The 22,129-nt window shown below is 41.3% G+C and overlaps 1 protein-coding gene across 1 annotated transcript in view; it reads right to left on the bottom strand.

Annotated features, from left to right (window-relative positions):
- The window catches only part of IGDCC3 (immunoglobulin superfamily DCC subclass member 3), a 137,440-nt gene that overhangs the window by 76,316 nt on the left and 38,995 nt on the right, over positions 1 to 22,129 (bottom strand). The window contains exons 3-5 of the mRNA XM_078772378.1: positions 6,568 to 6,715; positions 1,515 to 1,645; positions 505 to 642 (exon numbers count right to left, since the gene is read on the bottom strand). Of these exons, the coding sequence (XP_078628504.1) occupies positions 505 to 642; positions 1,515 to 1,645; positions 6,568 to 6,715 (417 nt within the window). The remainder of the gene's footprint in view (positions 1 to 504; positions 643 to 1,514; positions 1,646 to 6,567; positions 6,716 to 22,129) is intronic.

The raw sequence follows: 22,129 nt of genomic DNA, 5'->3' as shown, positions 1-22,129 counted from the left end.
CGAAAACTTGGTGATATATTATTCTCAAATAGGTGGTGGATATAGCATCAGGATGCTCATCGCAAATTCGGAACGTTTCTGTGGCGATAAGAACCTATCCTGGGCAGGTTTGCACTGTCCAGAAGAAGAAGAAGCTTCCACTGAGCGGCCATCGAACCCACACCAGTGTGGGAAATGTAACAGCGATTTACCAACTCCACCACTGAACCGCTCTCATAATAGTAAATACCTTCTGATTAAGGTAGCAAAGCTGAATACAAGTACAGTTTCAGAAATTATTGATCACATGACCACCTGAATGTATGTAAAAAAAGAAAGAAAAAAAGTTACCTTGGCTTCTGCATATCCAATAACATGTGGTTTAAATAACGGGATTCTCAGAGACTAAAATAACATTCCATCAAAAAACAACCATGGACTTGTTAACATATCTCCTAAGATCACAAAAAAGCAATTCATGGAACCATTCCCAATGCTGTCAAACAGAGTAAGGGCATATCTTACCAAGACGGCTCCAGGACACGATGGGCCGTGGATGGCCTGTGGCAATGCATTCCAAAATGGCTGTCTCATGTACAGTGATAGTCAGGTTCTGAGGCCCAGAAACAATTACCGGATCTTTGATGACACGAGAGTCAGGTGCTGGAGTTAAATCCGAAGGGGGGAAAAAAAACATTGAAAACATCAGCAATGATAACTAAAATGTGGCACCAAGATATTACAAAACCAACTTTGACATTTGTTGTGACCTTCTTTCAAATGCATTAGGCATTAAACTTGGAGATACACCTAGAGTGATTCGTCTTACACTCATTCATTCCATATTGAATGGCTAATATTATATACTAGTGGGGGCACCCATGGAAATCGCACGGGCATGAACGTGTGTGACATTTGGACATCTTCATTTAGATGCTGCACCTGCACATTCAGTTTTACAAAATGGTTACCCAGATGTAATCCGCACAATTTATTTACTTCTGATAACATGTGAATGCATATGCATGTACATGGGAAATACAGTTTGAAATGTGTAATTACATCAAATGTAAAATGTGACTTCAAGAGCTCAAATCCTCCACCTCCCTGCCCCATCCCTCCCACATCATGCACACTGCACCGGGGAGAGGGTTATACACAGGGGAGTGGGTCACACACAGGGGAGTGGGTCACACACAGGGCAGTTGCCCCTTCGAGAGTTTTTAAAGCCCCTTCCAGAATGGGTGGAGCTACTCCTTCAACGGTGGAGGCCACACCCATGGACAGAGACAGACAGACAGAATCACCGACGGAGAATATTATATAGGTGATTAAAATAACAGGTCACCACGATTGCAATATTGTTGTCAATGCATTATTTCAAATTGCTGTCTATTCTCAAGATAATATTGCACAACAACTGAGATGAGAATCACATTTAAAAAACAAATATATTGTTCCGAGGAGTATTCATTTTGCTCGGAATACTCATTGTACCACTGCAAATCCGCTGTAAGCAAAGCGATGCAACTCACCTGCCACGATAAGCCGTACGGAGCGGCTCACCCTCCTTCCTGCAATGTTTGTAGCCACACAACAGAAGGACCCGGAATCTTTCGGCTGCACCCCTGCAATCTGCAATACTCCCGCAGGCAGTACGGTATACCTGCCGTGTGTGTGCCAAGGAAGAATTACTCAATGAGTTGGGATTCTGAGAGACATTGAGTAATGTAATGATATAGCTTTCATATCGCACGAGTTTATGACCCTCAGCGAACTGGAATCTCCCATTGAAGATAATATCTTACTTCATCATTTCCACTCTCCTTTACTACTGTATTTGGAAGTTTAAAAGTACTTTGCTTTAAGGCTTGGGCATAAGAACGAAAGTCGTTGCTTCAGAAAAGGCACTGTTCAATTTTCTTGAAATTTTTCTTTGAGGGAATGCACATTTACCAGGTTTTAATGACAAATCCAGTCTTCCGGTTGCATCATCAATGAGGGACGGCTGTGCGATGGAGTGCTCCTGACAAGCACATTTAGTTTACCCTAGTATACTTTCTCCACTAAATGCAGGTGCAAGACATTTGCTCCTATAGATACCGGAAGGGAAACAGAGAAAACTGATTGAAATGTCTCAAACACTGCACTGACTTTAAGGAGTTTTGCGAAGCAAAATCCACCAACACCAGGAACTCAAGAAATTAACAACCCTACCCTCCCCCTCTCCCCAAAATAAAACAACTATCACTGGAGTACACATCATCATGCAGTATTACAGGGAGACTTGTAAAATGTCATTTTCATGACACACAGCATAATCTTAGCAGAATCCGTTTGGCAGAAACTTGACAGAAAAAGGATTCGAGGTAACAATGGAGTCATCATGTATATAATAAATAGCCTTGAGTGGGCTGACAGTCATCCCCCCCCCCCCCATCCCCTGGGAGGCCTCCTGATACAAAATCTAAAAATATAAGACTGAGAAATCCTGTGGACAATCGAGTAGAAGGGTTTCAGTGCAATCGGTGGGTAAATAAGGGACGAGAAAGAATGCAAAGTTTCAGCGGGAAATGCCCCTAGGAGCCCCCATGATCCAAAATCTAAAAATCGAAGCCTCAGTGATTGTGCGATTGTATTCTCTTGTATTCATGTGTCCAAGTTTCAGAACAATCAGCCGGGTGATTAGGGAGGAGTAGCAAAAATAGGAAAAAGTTAACAGACGGATGGATGACCGGATGGACGGACAGAATCCGCACATCACGACCCATCTTATAATTTAATCTCTTCGAGAATCGAGATGAGATGACCCTAAAATATCAACATGGCTTTATGCTTTATATTGATTTGCTTGTCTATTTACTCAAAATATTTACCAATGGAAACAAGCGTGAGATTCAAAATTTTACGAGTCATTGATCAGATCTATTAAAAAAAAATGGATTAGACCCTCCAGTCCCTGACCCCACCCCACGTACTCCATCCTCGGACCTTCCCAGTCAATGGGTTTATATGTCCAGTATCCTAAAAATCCGTGTCATAGGGCCGTTGTTGCAATGTTCTTTTTATTTATTTCATTGGTATTCTATTTATTTAGCTACTTGCAAGTACATGCCCCACAACGATACATATGTGTATATATATATATATATATATATATATATATATATATATATATATATATATATATATATATATATATATATATATATATATATATATATACTAGCAAGGATACCCGTCTACGACGGGATCAAATTGGAAGGATTCTTAAAATGCATTAATTAAAGGTGAACGCTCTGACTCTATCCTACAATGCCTAAGATTGGGGGTATTGATATCAGAAATTTTTCAGTAGTACTCGGGCACCTCGTGGTATTTGAGCGTCTTGGCAAAATCGTCATGATTGCAGAGGTCGAAGAAGGCAGTCAGCGTAGTGGCTGGTGGTGGTCGCTCTGCCCTCTGTACGGCAGAGACTGTCCATATGGAAGTAGAATCGCTGGCTATTCTCGAGGTGGACAGCTAGGCCAATGACTGGAGGGAAATGCTCGGAAATTGGGTGTTCTAGGATCCTCCACCATGATGTGGTAGCTGTAGTACTGCAGCTGTGTGAGTTTTTGTCCATCTTTTCCAGTAGCAGTCCTGGCCACCAGGTGGATAGTGTAGCCATCCATTCCATATGGGACACTATGGGGTACTGTAGTGCATCATAAGATGCATGCAGCTCACTTATCCTTTTGAGTGCCCCATCGCGAAGTTTAAGGACAATATCTCTGGGTTCTGTTGGCTCATTGTCCATTAAGATGGCGACTTCTGGTGCAGACTGGGCGTTGTAGCGGCGTGCATGCTCCCCACGTGGTCGCTTGTTTTCGCGGATGATTATCTGGCGCTCTTCCGAGTTATCTCCTTCTGCAAGCATATCTCTTGCAGTCTTCAGCTCACGGACCAGATGGTTATTCTCGTGGAACCACTTTGTGAGCATTTCAATGATGTGTGGTTTGAGGCCGCTGTGGTTCCTGGCAGTCAGCTCTTTGGCATGCGAGTCCAGGAAGTAGACCTGTAAGAACTTTGGCTGACCTTCTTCAGGCGGGAGCAAGCTGCCAATGCGGTGGAACACTTGACCTTGGATACAGAAGCTCGGGTTCCAGCCCTGTACTTGAGCTTCCTTATGCCCGAAGCTCGTCATCGCAAAACTGCCATTATACGTTCGAATGTTGTCAAGGAAGTGCTTGCTGAGGAGACCTTCGCCAGAGAGAAGTTCCTTCAGGAAGGGAGGAAGGGCAGGGAAAGGCTCAAGGACGACTTTCCCATTGTTTCAGCACACACCTTTGGTCTCTCCTTCGAACTTGTAAGCAGAGCAGTGAGTGCAGACTTGGTCCATTCGGCCGATGTCTGCGTGAGTTGTTGGGTCAGCCGGATCATACGTGAATGCCTCCCTTTTGTTACTTGGTGTCCGGGCCCGAGCTTCTGCAGTGCGGTGACGGTTTGCCTCGTGTCTTGCATCACACTCTTCCTCAGTCGCGTTTACTCGCTGTTGTTGTTGCCGATGAGCCTGTTCATTGAGCCTGGTTGTTCGCTCCTCTTCGGTCACCTGTTGTCTCTCAGTCTGTTTTCGCTTAGCTGCAGCTGTCGTCGGACCAATGCAGCTCTTCCTTTTTTGGGGCATTTCGGAGATTTTGATCAGAAACTGCGTGGAATTAGGCCTGGGTCATCTAAAAGCAGAAAATCGAAAATCCTCATGAAAAAGAAGAAAATAGAAAATTATGAAGTGGAATTAATGGAGAAACTGCGTCATGTAAAATCAGAGAATCCAGAATCAGAAAAAGCGATCAGAAACTGCATGGAAGTCGGAAGTCGGAAGTCGGAAGTCATTGTCGTCAATTGAATGTCGCATTTATTTTTTATTCCCTGTCAAATGGCATTGGTCCCGCATTCCGAACCCGGAAGTCGGAAGTCATTGTCGTCAAATAAATGTAGCATGTATGTTTCACTCTCTGTCACATGCCGTTGGTCCCATGTCAATCGGATGAAGTTGAAAAATTAACATTACGAAATACGCTGATGACGTCATAATTTTAAAACCCGAAGGTTTTAAAAACATTTAAGGTGTGCTGTAGTTGCGCTGAGACGTACTGATTCCGAATATGCCTTTGGTTTTGCTCTGCGATGAGTAGTTCTCGAGTTATAAGAGGACAAACAAACAAATAAACATACTTTACTGCTTTATATATACTAGGGCATGCCCGTACTATATATAAGCTAGGACGTGCCCGTACGTGGGTGCCCGTTCCTTGCCAAAAAAAAAAAAAAAAAAAAATTTGTGTAGGGGTGTGTGTGTGTAAACATCCTAGGGCGTGCCCGTACGTGGGTGCAAAAAAACATGCGTGCAAACAACAACAACAAAAAAAAACTTTGAAACCACGTGGCAGTAACGACCACAGAACCCCCCCCCCCCCTCTATTTACATGAATGGTTTGGTCCATTCGCAACGACCACAGAACCCCCCCCCTCTATTTACATGCAATGGTTTGGTCCAAAGCGAACGGTTTGGTCCATTCGATGTGATTCGATGATTCGATGTGAATGGTTTGGTCCATTCGCAACGACCACAGAACCCCCCCCCTCTATTTACATGAATGGTTTGGTCCATTCGCAAAGCCAAAGCGAACGACCACAGAACCCCCCCTCTATTTACATGAATGGTTTGGTCCATTCGCAAAGCCAAAGCGAACGACCACAGAACCCCCCCCCCCCCTCTATTTACATGAATGGTTTGGTCCATTCGCAAAGCCAAAGCGAACGGCGAACGGCTAAATCGCCATAGCTCGGTAAGTACTTGTCCGATTAATTTCAAACCTTGAAAAGGCACATCCTCGGGTCCCCAGCAATATACCTGGCAAGTTTCAAGTATATCGGACCGGTAGTTGTCGAGAAACAGCGGTCACAGACAAACAGACAAACGTACAAACGTACAAACGTACAAACGTACAAACGTACAAACGTACAGAGATTACTGGAATTATAGATAGATATATATATACAAAATGCCTACAAATTCCTTGTTCAACTTCGAGCTTTTATAACTTTTTTGATGTACCCATGATAGAAACAAACTATAAATGGTGCATGAAAGTATAGTTCATAACTATATATATATATATGCATCTTACTCCTCTCTCACAAGGTCTTCTTGCTGCACTATATTGTAATCATAAAAAAATAGTAAATTACAATATATTTGCACTTTGACCAAAAGCGATGAAGTTGTTTTGCATTTTGAAAATAAACAGTCACAAGATACGTGTGCTAAATTATCATTTGAATTTATGTAAACATTTGAAACCAGAGTTTAGATAAAACACTTTGCTGATGAAAAAAAAGTCTGTTTAAAAAGCCTCCAATGGAATTAAATCAGTTTAATAATAATAATAATCGCATTGTAACGTGCTGTACCCGATTCACATAAATACTAAGAAGAATGTACACATCGAGCTAAATGCACGATAAAGCAAAACCAAATCCATTCACATTTTGACTAGCGAGCGTGACCCTGCGGGTTTGCAGGGCTGTACCGATGGCGTCCGTTACCTGTCATCGGTGCTTTCATGCAGAGCCATGCCATCCTTCTCCCAGGTTATAAGGGGTTCTGGCAGGCCGTGAATCTGGCACTGAAAACGAGCAACTCCCCCTTCCTCTGTGCTCACTGTCTGTGGGTGTCTCTGGAACTGAGAGAGTACTGCACATAGAGGGAAACACAAGTATGGGTGGCTCATGTCAGATGCATTATGATGTTTTTCACTTGAAACTCACAATCACTTATCTGTAATAAAACAGTCAATTTTAAAAGCTGCGCCTTGGATATACTCTAAAATGCTTTTCTCTAAAATTCCAGCCAATCACATACAACTGCCACAGGTACATATATGAAGAGAATACTGCAGTAGGCAACTAGAACGGCACTCGTAAAGCAGCATACTTCCACCAGGCTGAATAGTTTATCTTTTGTATCTCACTGATAGGCAGGATCTGGATCCGGACATGAACCAAAATCTAATTGGCTTGTTCTTGACATCTAACTAAGTCATTCACCTAGTTTTGCAATAACCCATCCTCAAGTTTTTGAAATATCGTGCTAGATATCGTTTTTTGTCCAGGCCTGGTGTTGGCTTAGTGGTTAGGGTGCCAGCTTGGGATCCTAGGATCCTGGGTTTGAATCCCGGTCGATCGCTGAATTAACGCCAGGGGGGCTGACTCAGCCTGCTCATCCTTCCGAGGTCGGCAAATTGAGTACCAGTTCACTGGTAATTCCTTGTGTGTCGCAAGAGGTGACTAACAGGGTTGGTGGCAGGAAGGGCATCCGGCCATAAAACATTGCTTCAAAAAGGGAACCACGGTGCCCGAAAAAGGACCAACCCCTGCTCTCAGGGGAAAAATGTCCTCTAAAGGTGGTATCATATCATTTTTAGTCCCCTCTCTCAATTGTAAAGAATAACTTAAAAAATTAAAAGTTGTCGTATCCGGATCTTCACAAAAAATCTAATCATTTTGTCCTTGTCACATACCCAAACTCTCCACCAAATCTCGTCCAATTCTGTTCACAACGTTTTGAGATATCCCGTTTAGATTTTTGAGATATAGAACAGACAAACAAGAAAGACTTTGAGCAGAGCACGATACTTGCAAAATCCACCCCACCCCCAAAAAGAAGGTTGCAATGGATACATCAAATTGTCCATTTCAATACGATTAAAACTGACAATCTTAATCAAAGCTCAAGTCAATCGGATGAAAATTGATTATTTTTCAGATGGAGTTTGACCTTGAGTTGACCTCAAAAATAGTTGCTTTCCCAATTCAGTGATGCACTATGCAATTGCTTTTAATTGCCAAGTTAATATGATGAAAATTGATGATTTTTCAGACAAAAACTGATGATTTTAGAAGTTTGACCTTGAGGTGACCTTTGACCTTTTGACTTCAAAAATAATTGCTTTCCCAATTCAGTGATGCACTATGCAATTGCTCTTTAATGTTCAAGTTAATATGATGAAAACTGATGATTTTTCAGACGAAAATGAATGATTTTAGAAGTTTGACCTTGAGTTGACCTTTGACCTTTTGACTTCAAAAATATGCAAATCCTGTTCAGCTTTCAAGTCAATTGGATGAAAAATGACGATTATAGAAATTTGACCTCAATATGACATTTGACCTTTGACCTCAAAATCAATAGGCGTTTTCAGTTGTGACAACCATGACAACTTGGTAAAGTTTGGAATTGTGACCTGTAGGTGATAGACAGACAAACAAACAGCAAGACATAGACATAATGACAAAGTCGACCGATCAATATACTTTTAAAATCTTCGATTTTGCAAGTAACAAACCGATAAATAGGGGTGAAAACATAACCTGCATAACCTTTGGTGGAGGAGGTAATAACCAAATTTATATTACAGTTAAATTGTTATATTTCATGTTACAAACTTTGTGGGGAATGGTGTGAGTAAGGCAAGGTTAATATGGTACATTACACTTCAATATCCAAATATCCATTTTCGTGTAAGAGCTAACACATAAAAACATGAACAGAAACGCACATAAAACATATAATAAAGGGAGCAGGAGACATGAGGGGGAGAGAGATAGGGAAGCACAACAACAGTAGGCCAAACGGACATCAGGAGATATGTTGAAGAGAGAGGGCTGGGGCAGGGTACACGGAATAAAAAGATGGATACTACAAGGACTTTCAAGAAAGAAAACAGAATTTGAAGGAGGTGGATTTGGGGTGGATTAACGGGGGTAAAAAAAGATCAAGGTTTTGGATGGGGGAATACAAGAGATGGCGGTGAACAGCTGTTTTAAATACCTGGAGGGAGGAGTGGGATTGAAGAGAGTGTCGGAGTTTGTTCCAGAGGCGGAAAAAAGAGGAATGAAAGAGTGAAGGTGAGCAGAGAGTCATTTTCACCAGAAGAGGGTTGCTGGTAGATCTTGTGCATCCTGCAGGAATATTTGTGGGACAAAGCACAGACCAAGCTGGGGGAGCTAGGCCGGAGAGGAGTCTGTAGGACACAGAACCTGCCTGCGGTGAGTGAGTGAAAGGCTCTCAGAATCAGCTTCATCGTGGGAGATTCCAATGATTCTAAAAGCCTTGGTTTCTACATCGTGATGCCGAGCTAGGTGTGAGGAAGAGCACCAGCCCAGAGGGGAGAGCAGTACTCCATCAAGCTGCGGATGAAAGCTTTGCAAGTGGTTAGGAGCTCATTTGTGTTTTCACACCATAAAGGATGCCCAGTCGGTGACTGTCTTTGGAGACCAGCTTGGAAATGTGGTTTTCCCAGGAAAGATCAGGGCAGATAGTGAGATCCAAAAGCTTGAGTGACAGAACTTCCTCAAGAGGATTGTTGAGAAAGTAGATGGGAGGGTTGTCCAGTCGGTCTTTTTGGAGAGGCATACTGAGAGAGTGAGATTTCTCAGGATTCAAAGACATTTCCACTTGTTTGAGCAGTTTCTGATATTGTCCAATTCTGCAGAGAGTGAAGAGGCTTCTGCCTGCCGATCTGAGGGATTAGAGATGGAAAGGCAGAGAGTGGAGTCATCAGCAAATCGCTAAAGAGGATTTTCCAGAGAGTCAGAGAGATAATTTATGGAGACCAGAAAAAGCACAGGGCCCAGAACACTGCCTTGAGGAACTGCAGCCTGAACAGGAAGAGGAGATGAGAGAAACCCATTCAGGGCCACACGTTGACTGCGACAGGAGAGGAAATCCACGAGCCATTAGTGTATATTTCCATGGATACCATAGAAGGAGAGTTTGGTGAGTAGGGCGGGGTGCCAGACCGTATCGTAGGCATGAGATATGTCAAGGGAGACAGCTCTGATTTCCTGTTTGGCATTGAGCACCTCCATCCATTGTTGAGACAGTGGAAGCAACATGTCCTGAGTAGAATGACCTGGTCTGAAACCAAATTGATGAGCAGAGATCAAGCCATTGGAGAAGAGGCATAATTTAATATCAGAAGCGATGATGGATTCCATGACGTTGCTGATTATTGGGAGCAGGCTGATTGGTCTGTAGTTGAAAGGATCTGTTTTTGCACCTTTTTGTGTAAAGCGGTAATGTTTGCTTTTTTCCAAGCAGATGGCAGATTACATTGAGCAAATGAGAGGGTGAGATAGAGCAGCAGAGCAGAATTTTAGGACCCGTAGGTTGATGCCGTCTGGTCCAGTTCTTGTCCCCATTCCCCACTCTTTCTCCTCATTCTCCCCTACCCCTCCTCCCCCTCCACGGGGAATTGAGTCAATAAACTTGCTTGTTTGTGTGCAGCATGAGGCTGTGGAGTAGCACCGTTGGCTGAGGCCGCGTCTGTGCTGCATATGCAGTGCCCCCTGTAGGTTCGGGCGGGAATTTGGAATTTGACCATGGAGCTGGTGGTAGCTCGCCTACTCTTTGCGAACGACACCATGGGAACTTTAACGTCCACCAACGAATGCCAGCAGATGGGATGGATACCCATTTAACGCCCATCTGAAGGACGGCACACACATCGATGAATCACCCTGCTTGTGAAACCCCGGGATGACATTTCATAGCTGAAATGTCAATTCATACCCAGGCTAGATAGCTTCGAGGTGAGTGTGCGTACCTCTACATCATTCCGTCAGCCCAGTCAATAAACTGATAAGATTGGATTAATGTGGTGTTGAAGTAGTGCAGGCATGATGGACCAAATGTCCTCCTGCTATAAATTCCCTTAAAAGTTATCCAATTCCCCATGCAAGACATTGAAGATGAAGCAACAGATTCACAAGCATGGAAACTCAAAGGATGGAGGTAAAGTGGTTGAAACAGGACAAAGTTCTTGAAGAGATTCATTGATGAGGCTTTTTGGTTAGTTGGCTCCTGCGCCATCGTTATCATGATATCATAAACAGTCTTTAAGTTCTATAAAAGTGCATCACTTACCCACATATCCTTGTTTGGGTCATCTATCTATTATGTATACAAACACGGTGGAATTTTTGGCGTTTCCTTGTATATTTAATGAATACATAGCACCTAACGGTCAACACGATCACACAATGAGGCAAAAACACGAACAATCTCAAAATTCCATTTTGGGTTTTTTTTTAAACATGCGCCACAAAATTATAACACAAATATGTACATTTATCTATGGACTTTGTGTTGCCAATTCAAGAACGCAGATGTTTTCCTTGCATCGTTGTGCGATCGAAACAGGACTATTTCCCACACCTGGACTATCTGCAGCCCACGTTTATCGTACTCCACGTTCACTCCTAAGGTAGTGCCATTAGTGCATGAAACTGCTGCAATTAAGCAGATAAGGAGCGTAGCTGAGGTCAGATTGGATGAAGGCCCAAGGACAAACATTTGATGGGTCGTCAGGATGCAAGGCCTGGATTTTTTTCTTTTTTTTTTCCTGGAAGTTCAAGGTTTTTCCTGGAAGTTCTAGCAGTGCCCATGTGTTTTATACCTCTCCCACCCCTTCCCCCCCCCCCCCCCGCCTTCCCATGCCTCCTCCCCCCAAGCCCTCTCCCTCCCACAGATCTTCCGTTGGCCTGTTGTCTGCCGTTGTACTTGTGTGCTTCCTAAGTCAGGGCCCTTAGGGATATTTTGGTTCAAATTCTTCCAAAGCATCAAATTTGGCGCAGATGTTGCCCATGCCATACTCTTTCGATTTTTGACGGGCGCCAAGGGCGGTATGATCCGGGGACCATACCGGTCCATCCCGCCATGTCACCTGACCTATGACGTCATAATTAGGATATGCATCCAATCACATGGCGTACTATAAGTGGTCAAAGTTCTAAATGAATCGATCGAAAAATGAAGGCAGGGATCCATTTTTAAGGTTTTCATAAAATACAATATGGCCGCCAGGTCACATGACCTATGACGTCATATTTATGACATGTATACAATCATGTATACATGAACCCGGATCATGATCGCACAAAAATTAAACACAAGGATATGGCATACAGTTCATAAAACATCAAAATCCGTACCTTTGTAATTAGACTGATGAACTGCATATGCCTGAAAATTAGGAAATAGACATGTAAATATTTCCTCTAATTGTCAAAAATAAGGTCAGAGTTCGATTACCCAACCCAGAAACATAAAATGGTGAACCTCGCGTAAATCTTGACAAAAAACTCAAAAACCGACATGTTTGACTCAAAAATGACATTTAAGATGACCTTGAGGGTTGACCTTGACCTCGAATCATCAAAATAACGTCATAATTGGATTTCTCGACCTCGAAAACCCCTGAAAAGTGGTATCATACATGATTCCAACCCTTTTGGTTATTTAACTGATTTTCCTCTAATCTGGGTGGCGGCCATTTAGTATTTCGCCAATATGGCCCCCCCGGGGGGGAGGGGGCGCCCGTCTTGGCGCCCGTCAAAAATCGAAAGAGTATGGCATGGGCAACATCTGGGCCAAATTTGGTGCTTTTGGAAGAATTTGAACCAAACGGCCCCAAAATATCCCTCAGGGCCCTGACTATCCCTCTATCTCCCCATCTTGTCTCCCGCTCCCTTCATTGTATGTTTTGTTTGGCCGTTTTTTGTTTTTTTGTGATTGATGTTAACTCTTACATGAGCCTCGATCTTGTATCCAAAAAAAAAAAAAGGCCGGCGCTGCTTCCATAACCAAATGAAGTAAACAGAGGAGGCAGCCAGGGAATGCATACAAGTTGAATATCACAATAACTACCCTTCACCTTAAATACCCCAAATGCATCACATTTATCAATGAGTTACAAGGAACCGTTGCCAGGATTCAGCTGAAGCGTTTCACTGCTCTTTGGCAAAGATTCTGCAAGCTCTGGCATTTTTCCATGCCGAGTTAAACGCCTTAGATAACCCAATGTCCTTTATTCTTCATCATACAGCCACCACGCAGAAAGCACGGGATTATCTATTTATTATGTACCGCAGAGAAGGGGTCGAATTGAAAGGAAAAAAACATTCAGAAAAGGAGGAGGAGGAGGTGTGACGTCAAGAATCTCCAAAATTTGAGTGCATAATACAAATATAGCCCCCGATATCACACACAGTCCAATTGGATTTGTACAATGATCTAAAAGTCTGTACGTGTGACGTCTCACATGCAGGAGAAAGCCATTGCAAAAATCGGTATACTGCACTTTAAAATATTTTTTGCATTGTAAATGTGCAAGTACAAGGACATTAGTGGAGAATGGACAAACATATGATATAGGGGATTTTAACCTGTGGTCCCTGCATCATGAGTTCAGATGGAAACACTAACATGATACACGTAACGTAAGGAAAATGGCACAATTTTGTCCCCTGAACCCCTTCTCTTTTTCTCACATGCCTCATGCATCCTCTTCCCACTCCTGCTCCCTCCCCTCCCCTGCCAACCTTGTCCTTTCCTCCATAATCCTTCCCCATTTCCCTTCCTCATGCGACAATTTATCTTCTTAAATAACCCCTCATAATGGAATATAAAGGTCGCGTGGAGAGGAGTCGTCTGTTACCCGCCATCCACACCCCACCCAACAGCCCAGCCTTATATTGCACTTTAAGGAGTTATATAAAAGAGAAAAATTGTCGTTCATGAACGCATCCTTTACGGAACAGCAGTGCAGTAAACGTGGTACAGAGGGAGAGGACGGCTGAGGATGATGGAATTTAATATGCAACCCAGCTGGTGCACAGACAACTTGCTCTCTCAGCATCCTTCATCAGGCCTATAACATACGAAGAGAAGGACAGAGCATGAGTTTCGACTTTACTGATGGTACCAGCACACAGTGGCCTGCACTTTGCAAAGTGTGGTGTTTAACATCCAGTACCCTGCCCAAATGATTTGAACCACTCCCAACTACTTCCTCTATCAAATTACCTCATTGACAGATACAAACCTACAGGATATATTAAATTTTTTAAAAACATTGTTTTTGTAACTGACTGATTGTGACGTCACAATGGCAGGTTTTCAGGTGAGTCAAAGACAGTATATAAATCAGCAGAGGAGACAAAGAAATGTGACCAAAGCAGGCCGTGTGTTTTTAAGAAGAAATTATTACTTTAATAATCGATCTCAGCACATCGATGCTTACGTAGGACTTCAAAGGCAGTGATCATGGTTTTATCAATATTCATGATCATGAAAAACCCAGAGGTTGAGATTTGAGAGTTTTTATGGAGATAAAGAAAAGATCGTGAAGTCCGGACAATTTAACACGAAAAACACATTCTGTTGTCGCCATTTTGGTAAAGAATGCCTCCACATGCCACTTATTGACCCTTAACCCCATCCACCCAAGAACCCTCTTCCTACCCCCACACCCCACTAATTGCACCAGAACACACCCACGGTTACTTTTATGTGTCCTTGCACTCGATGAGGAAGATTTGTGCCGTGTCGTTTGAGAAAAGGGAGTTTATGAAAATGGAGGTGTGTTAGTGAAGAGCAACTACATTATTTAAGCTAACAGCGCAAAAAGTGGGGAATTCATTTTTGTTCAAGTGAATGACTTTTGGGACGATTTTTAGATTGCACTCTCTCAGTTTTTACCTCTGCTACCGAAGGTGAACAGGATGGCTCCAGGTGGAGGGGTTGCTGCACTGCTTCCGTAGCTTGCGGCACCTCAATACCTGGGCCTATCCAAACAAGAATGACCACACTGTGTTCACAACTTGTGACACAAAAATATATGTTTTGCCTCCTCCGTCCACTCAACTCCTTCATCCTTCCTGTTAAAGGTATCATACAATTCCCCTCCGAGGGTCTTCATGTTTTGGTTCAATATAATTTACGAGTCTGTCGGACAGCTGGGTCTGGTTTCACACCCCATAAGATATGACGTAACACTTAAAGACACCCACTCACCCCCCTCCAATCAACACTCGACCCAAATAAAGCCAACATACATCTGACGCAACAAACTTGGGCAGTGTATATAATCAGTCAGCAGAGGCCTATAGGCCTGATGTCTTAGGCTCACCTGAAAACCAAGATGGCAGCCATATTAATTTGTCTGGGTGTCATGGTGGGTGAAGTGAGGTGACAAATGTGGGTGGGGTCTGGCAGCAGTCCAACCAATGGATGCACATTTAGAAAATCGAAGAAGAACCCCCAACAAGAACCACAACAAGAACAACAACAACCATGCGGGGCTCTTGTGGACCTGCGACACCTCGCAGGTAAAAAGTGATGATGCGACCAGCAGTCAATATTTGTGATTATATCGATACGTTTTGCCATCTTTCAACTTTCCTTTTGGTGGGAAGAAAGGGGATTTGCGATGGTACACCAACGACTTCGCTCTAGTTACAATGTAATCCGCGAGACACCTGCATTCCACTAAAGACAAAACCTTTTTACAGATCTTTTCATTGCGATTATAAGGTAATAAAATGTGTGTATACTATTACTACTCAACTTCTCTAACGGATACAATTATTTCCACATTCTAGTGGGGTCTATCTGTGGGATGTTTCTGGACCAGGTTCTCACGAACCACCTGGCCAGAGAACTGAAGTTGGCAAATAATTTAAAATTCGTTCAGGGTGCCGGCGATAACTCTTCGCAAAAGACACCGACAGTGGCATCTTCAAACTAATGGTAGCAGATGGGACGTCCAGCATCACTTCATGGCGCATTGCACTGATCCGAGTCAATATCCAGGGTGGGAATCAAACCCAGACTAGACAGCTCAAAGGTAAGTGTGCTACCTTCATGCCATCCTACCTGACTTGATTGATTTATCACGTGCGTACAAAAAAAATAAAAAATAAAAAATAAAATAATAATAATAATTAAAAAAAGAAAAAATAATAATAAATAAAGAAAGAAAGAAAAAAGAAAAAAGAAAAAAGAAAAAAGAAAAAGAAAACACTTGCTTTTGAATATCTTGCAGCCATCAACTTAAGAGTCACTTCAACCACAAAAAAAACATCACCTTCACGTTCTAAAAAAAAAAACTTTCATTAATCAATATTGCTATTATCTTTTCTATTTGTATATTTTAGACAGACTCCCAAATAAACCTTAATCCACCTAGTGTGCAAACTCCCATTGTGTCACAGTTGCATTAAAATGGTTTGTTGCTTTCTCAAGTACTGCATCGAGCAGTTGGTATGTTTGAGCAATCTGTAGTTTCCTTCCATCATGCTTTCTTCCTTCCACAAAATGGAGTGCCCTATATCACCTCCTAATGGACTGAAATATCGCCACTCAAATGTCGTCTGCTTCCCAATTTCACAGCACGAACAGCTGTTCCAAAATCTGGCTTGTTTTTGTCACCTAACCAACTCATCTACCTAGTTTTGTCAGAACTCCAAGCAGTGTCCTGGAAGTCCTGGAAGTGATTGTTTTTCCTGGAAGTCCTAGCAGTGTCCAATTGTTTTATACCTCTTCCACCCCAACCCCCCATTCCCTTGCCCCCCAAGCCCTCTCCTTCCCACAGATCTCCCGATGGCCCTGCTCTCAAATATTGTACTTGTGTGCTTCTCTCTCTCTCCCCATATTGTCTCCCGCTCCCTTTATTATATGTTTTATGTGTCCATTTATGTTTTTGTGATTATTGTTAGCTCTTACATGAGCCTCGATCTTGTATACCAAAAAAAAAAAAAACCTCGACAACTTTTTGAAATATCGTCGAATATATCGTTTTTTGCCCCATCTCTCAATGGTGAAGAATCACTTTAAGGAATTAAATAATTCTCCTATACATATCCAGATCTGTATCTTCACCAAAATTTAATCGATTTTTCCTCGTCACACACCCAACCTGTCGACCAGGTTTTGTCCAAATCCGTCCACAACGTTTTCAGACATCCTGTTCACAGACAAACAAAGAAACAGTCAGGGTAAAACCATAACCTCCACCCACCCACCTTCAGTGGAGAAGGTAAAACAAAACAAAAAAACAACCACCTTCAGAGGCCATTTTTCCCTGCAGAGCGGGGCTTGGCCTTTTGGGGCCTTTTGGTCCCCCTTTTTGAAGCAATGTTTTATGGCCGGATGCCCTTGCTGCCGCCGACCCTGTTGGTCACCTCTTGTGACACACAGGGAATTATCAGTGAACTGGTACTCAATTTGCCAACCTCAGAAGGATGACAGGCTGAGTCAACCCCCCAGCGTTAATTCAGCAATTGACCAGGATTCAAACCCAGGACTCTAGGATCCCAAGCACGGCACCCTAACCGCTAAGCCAACACCAGGCTGGAGAAGGTAAAGTCTAACGAAAATAAACTTTTAATTCCGAGTCAATAAATAGAATGGCAGAAAACAAGGCATCATATGTCTGCTGTCCTCCATCCTATATTTCTTCCTCTTCTTCATCCTTCATTTTCTTAGATTTGTTTGTGTACATCTAGACTCATGGAAAATCAAGGCGATGGAGTGTAAAAATGGAAAGAACTGAAAGTGGGGCAGAAGTTTGACATAAGAAGTCAGGGCATGAATGAACATAAAAAAGCAGTGAGAGGATGGGGTGAGTGTTTGAGGGGGAACACAGCGAGTAAGCAACAAGTAAAATGGTTGGGATAGGTATCATGGTTAATGGTGATTTTAAGTTTTCCTTTATGGATTGTAAGTGTTTACAAGCCAACAACTTGCATTGTACGCAGGGAACAGGAAAGAATACCTTGACAAAGAGTAAATAGAGGAAGATTGGCTGGCAGGATAGCTTAGAGGTAGGCGCACTCACCTTTGAGCTGTCTCACCTGGGTTCAAATCTCGACCGACTTATCAACTGGCACTCTCGTGTTTTGTGTGATGGGTGTTGCACCAATGTGTGCATCATCCTTTGAATGGAAGTTATACACCAAAGGACCCGTCCGCTGGTACTGGATGTTGAAGATCAAATGTGTTCTTCGCGAGTAGTGCATGAGTTATTACCTGAACCCTGAACAAATTACATATTTCTGCCGCTTTTAGTTGAATGGCAGGCCTGGCCAGCTGGCTAATGAAGGTCCTGGGTCAAATCGGAAGATACACGGGAACAATAAGGCAGGGTGGGGTGTGTGGGAGGAAGAAGAGAATGTAGATAATTGGAAGGAGATCAGAGTAAGGGGAGGAGTGAAAAAAGGCAATGTTTGAAACAGATGGGGGAATGGGGTAAGCTATAGATGAGGGATGGGGTGGGGTGGGGAGAGGCATCAACATTGCTCTTTAATTTATATGCTTATTAAATGGATATAGCCTCTTGGCTCACTATATCATACTCATAAAGATAAGAAAACGACCATTTTAAAACTTCAAATAATCAAAAAGCAGTGGGATGGAAGGGGTGGGGAATAGAGCTGGGGCGGGTGGGGAAAGAGAGTAAAGGGGAGAGGGTATTTATCTGTATTTATCTGTATATATCTGTATTTATCTGTATTTATCTGTATTTATCTGTATTTATCGGTATTTATCTGTATTCATCTGTATTCATCTGTATTTATCTCTATTTATCTCTATTTATCTGTATTCATCTGTATTTATCTGTATTTATCTGTATTTATCTGTATTTATCTGTATATATCTGTATTTATCTGTGTTTATCTGTATTCATCTGTATTTATCTGTATTTATCAGTATTTATCTGTATTTATCTGTATTTATCTGTATTTATCTGTATTTATCTGTATTTATCTGTATCTATCTGTATTTATCTGTATTTATCTGTATTTATCTGTATTTATCTGTATTCATCTGTATTTATCTGTATTTGTCTGTATTTATCTGTATTCATCTGTATTTATCTGTATATATCTGTATTTATCTGTATATATCTGTATTTATCTGTGTTTATCTGTATTTATCTGTATTTATCTGTATTTATCTGTATGTATCTGTATTTATCTGTGTTTATCTGTATTTATCTGTATTTATCTGTGTTTATCTGTATTTATCTGTATGTATCTGTATTTATCTGTATTTATCTGTATTTATCTGTGTTTATCTGTATTTATCTGTATTTATCTGTATATATCTGTATTTATCTGTGTTTATCTGTATTTATCTGTATTTATCTGTATGTATCTGTATTTATCTGTATTTATCTGTGTTTATCTGTATTTATCTGTATTTATCTGTATTTATCTATGTTTATCTGTATTTATCTGTATTTATCTGTATTCATCTGTATTTATCTGTGTTTATCTGTATTTATCTGTATTTATCTGTATTTATCTGTATTTATCTGTATTTATCTGTATTTATCTGTATTTATCTGTATTTATCTGTATTCATCTGTATTTATCTGTATTTATCTGTATTTATCTGTATTTATCTGTATTCATCTGTATTTATCTGTATTTATCTGTATTCATCTGTATTTATCTGTATTTATCTGTATTCATCTGTATTTATCTGTATTTATCTGTATTTATCTGTATTTATCTGTATTTATCTGTATTTATCTGTATTTATCTGTATTTATCTGTATTCATCTGTATTTATCTGTATTTATCTGTATTTATCTGTATTTATCTGTATTCATCTGTATTTATCTGTATTTATCTGTATTTATCTGTATTTATGTGTATTTATCTGTATATATCTGTATTTATCTGTATTTATCTGTATTTATCTGTATTTATCTGTATTTATCTGTATTTATCTGTATTTATCTGTATATATCTGTATTTATCTGTATTTATCTGTATCTATCTGTATTTATCTGTATTTATCTGTATTTATCTGCACAGAAGACGTTTCAACTTGGAAGTATGACTGTAGTTTTGACAAATATAACAGCTAATGTTTAACATAATTGGACTTAAAAAATGCAATAGCCAGTCCACCTAATGGCTCGGCAATGGGCTCGAAACTATTCAGTAACATACTATTCCGGTTTTTCAAGCCTTTGTATTCACAGGCCACAAAATAGCTACCATTCCAGCTGGCCACAGGTCAAAAGGAGTGACCCCTTCCACCCAGGCCTTCACTAAAGGAAACACATGGCCTTGTGAGATTGCCTTTCCCATCGAGGAGCATAAAATGGTAGCGACTCAAGTGTTGACACTAGGAGAATGGGCAGGCAGCCCTTTCTTAATAACTAGAATATAAATATAAGCTTTAAAATGGCTTCTAGGAAAATGATGTGCATCGGAGGATTGCTTATCCAGTAAATCAGTTTAAAGAGGAATATTTGCAATCTTTTTCTGAATCATATAAGCTTTCAAAGGGTTATCCAACATTAAAAGGTGATATACCTGCAGTAACTGTCATGGGATGCAAAAACCGAGCGAGACAACCAAAGGCACCTTAACTGCTCTCCTTACTCAAATGTCTTACATTTAGATAGCACAGCTGACAGCTGCCATGTGACCTGCCAAACATGATGTCTCCTAATTAGTCTGCATCTCCGACCTTATGAAATAATGATGTGAATGGGTTATACATATTAATTCTTCATCTACTAGATAGTGTGGAGAGATATAATAAAGTTGTTACCTCCGCCACCAAAGGTGCATGGAGGTTATGTTTTCACCACTGTCTGTCTGTCTGTCTGTTTGTGAACAAGATATCTCAAAAAGTTGTGGACGGATTCGGACGAAATTTGGCAGAGAGGGATTGTATGTGACATGGAAGAAATGATTAGATTTTGGTAAAGATCCGGATTCGGATCCGGCTACTATAATTTTTAAAGTGATTCTTCACCATTGGGAGATCGGGCCAAAAACGATACATAGCAGGATATCTCAAAAAGTTGTGGATGGATTCGGATGAAATTTGGTGGGCAGATTGGGTGTGTGACGAGGACAAATAGATTCGGTTTTGGTGAAGATCTGAATATGGATTCGGATATGAGGATTATGAAAAATTTTAAATGATTCTTCACCATTGAGTGATATGGCACCTGCAATCTCACGCAATGAGAGCCGAGTGGAGCATGAGTTATAGCAAGTGAAATTTGTCCAGGTTGACATAAATCACGAGGGAAAAGCCACAGGAAGGGATAACATTACAATATGTTATAGCCTTCAGCCTGTTGTAGTAATAGATTCCAGGTTTATGGCAAAATTTCCAACTGCTGTACTAAAAAACTGAGAAATGCTATGAGCCCACAGAGCTTCAATTAGATATGAATAACCTATCAGGTGAACGATTTCACAAAGAGAGAAAAAAAATATGCCTTCCACATGCAAGGCATTGGTTGTGGTTTTGGGGCAATGTGAACGGGCACGGTGTTTTGACACTGATATACTGTAACACCTCAGGTATGTCTGACTTACAAACACCACAAGGGGTTAGCTGCCAAATTCCTTGAGATCACAAATTGATAACACTACACAGAGATAACAGATATCCAGCCCATCTCTTACATTCGTCAACCTTTTAAAACTGCTGAACCGAAGCTTTGCATTTGAGAAAAAGGCACAGCCACCAGAAATACCGACTGAGTGGTGTAAAGTAAATTAAGTGTACGCAAGCACAGTGTCTTCATGGGAAACTCAAGGACATCAAGCCAATCGGGCCACATTTATAGGACAAGGTCAGGAAACCAAAATGCTGGCCAAAGACATGCCTCTGTTATCACCTGCCTGACTTGAGTAGTTTCCAACAATTCAATACATATCCCAGGCAGAAGTCCGAAGTCTTCTTTACGTTTTAATTGAGGAATAATTTACATGGTTTACTCAAAGTTTATGAGTCATGGCATGGTGCCCACAATGGCATCTAAAAATGTGAATTGTTTTCTTTACACATGAACAGTTGTGAGTGGTATGACTGGTATGGCATGAAGGAGGTGCTGTTAAATGATTGGCTAATTGGCTTGTTCTATGAATATTGGGCCCTGATTTCCATCCTGTAATGTCAGTAGTCATGCAGGAACATATAATGAAATTCCATTATGTTCACGACAGCAAGAAATGAGAGAACAAGCAAGGCAGACCTGTTGCTAATTTCATGCAAGACAAGATAGTGACAGGTAAACAGACACTTGTTTCGCAAAAAAAATCTGGTTGCAGTTGGGAAGATCCATATACCTCGGTTGCCTCATCTGGTTGCCTCATCCATATACCTGACGAGCAGGTAGCCATCAAATTCCCCAAGCGTTGTTTACCTTCAGTATTATGGTATTTATGAAATAATGTTTACCGATGGAATTATTATTAGCACTATTACTGACACCCCATTGAA

This window comes from Myxine glutinosa, chromosome 2, assembly GCF_964187855.1.
Source record: "Myxine glutinosa chromosome 2, kmMyxGlut1.1, whole genome shotgun sequence".
In the NCBI taxonomy this organism is placed as follows: domain Eukaryota; kingdom Metazoa; phylum Chordata; class Myxini; order Myxiniformes; family Myxinidae; genus Myxine; species Myxine glutinosa.
The sequence above is the reverse complement of the archived record's forward strand: the minus strand, read 5'-3'. Positions and strand labels throughout refer to the sequence as shown.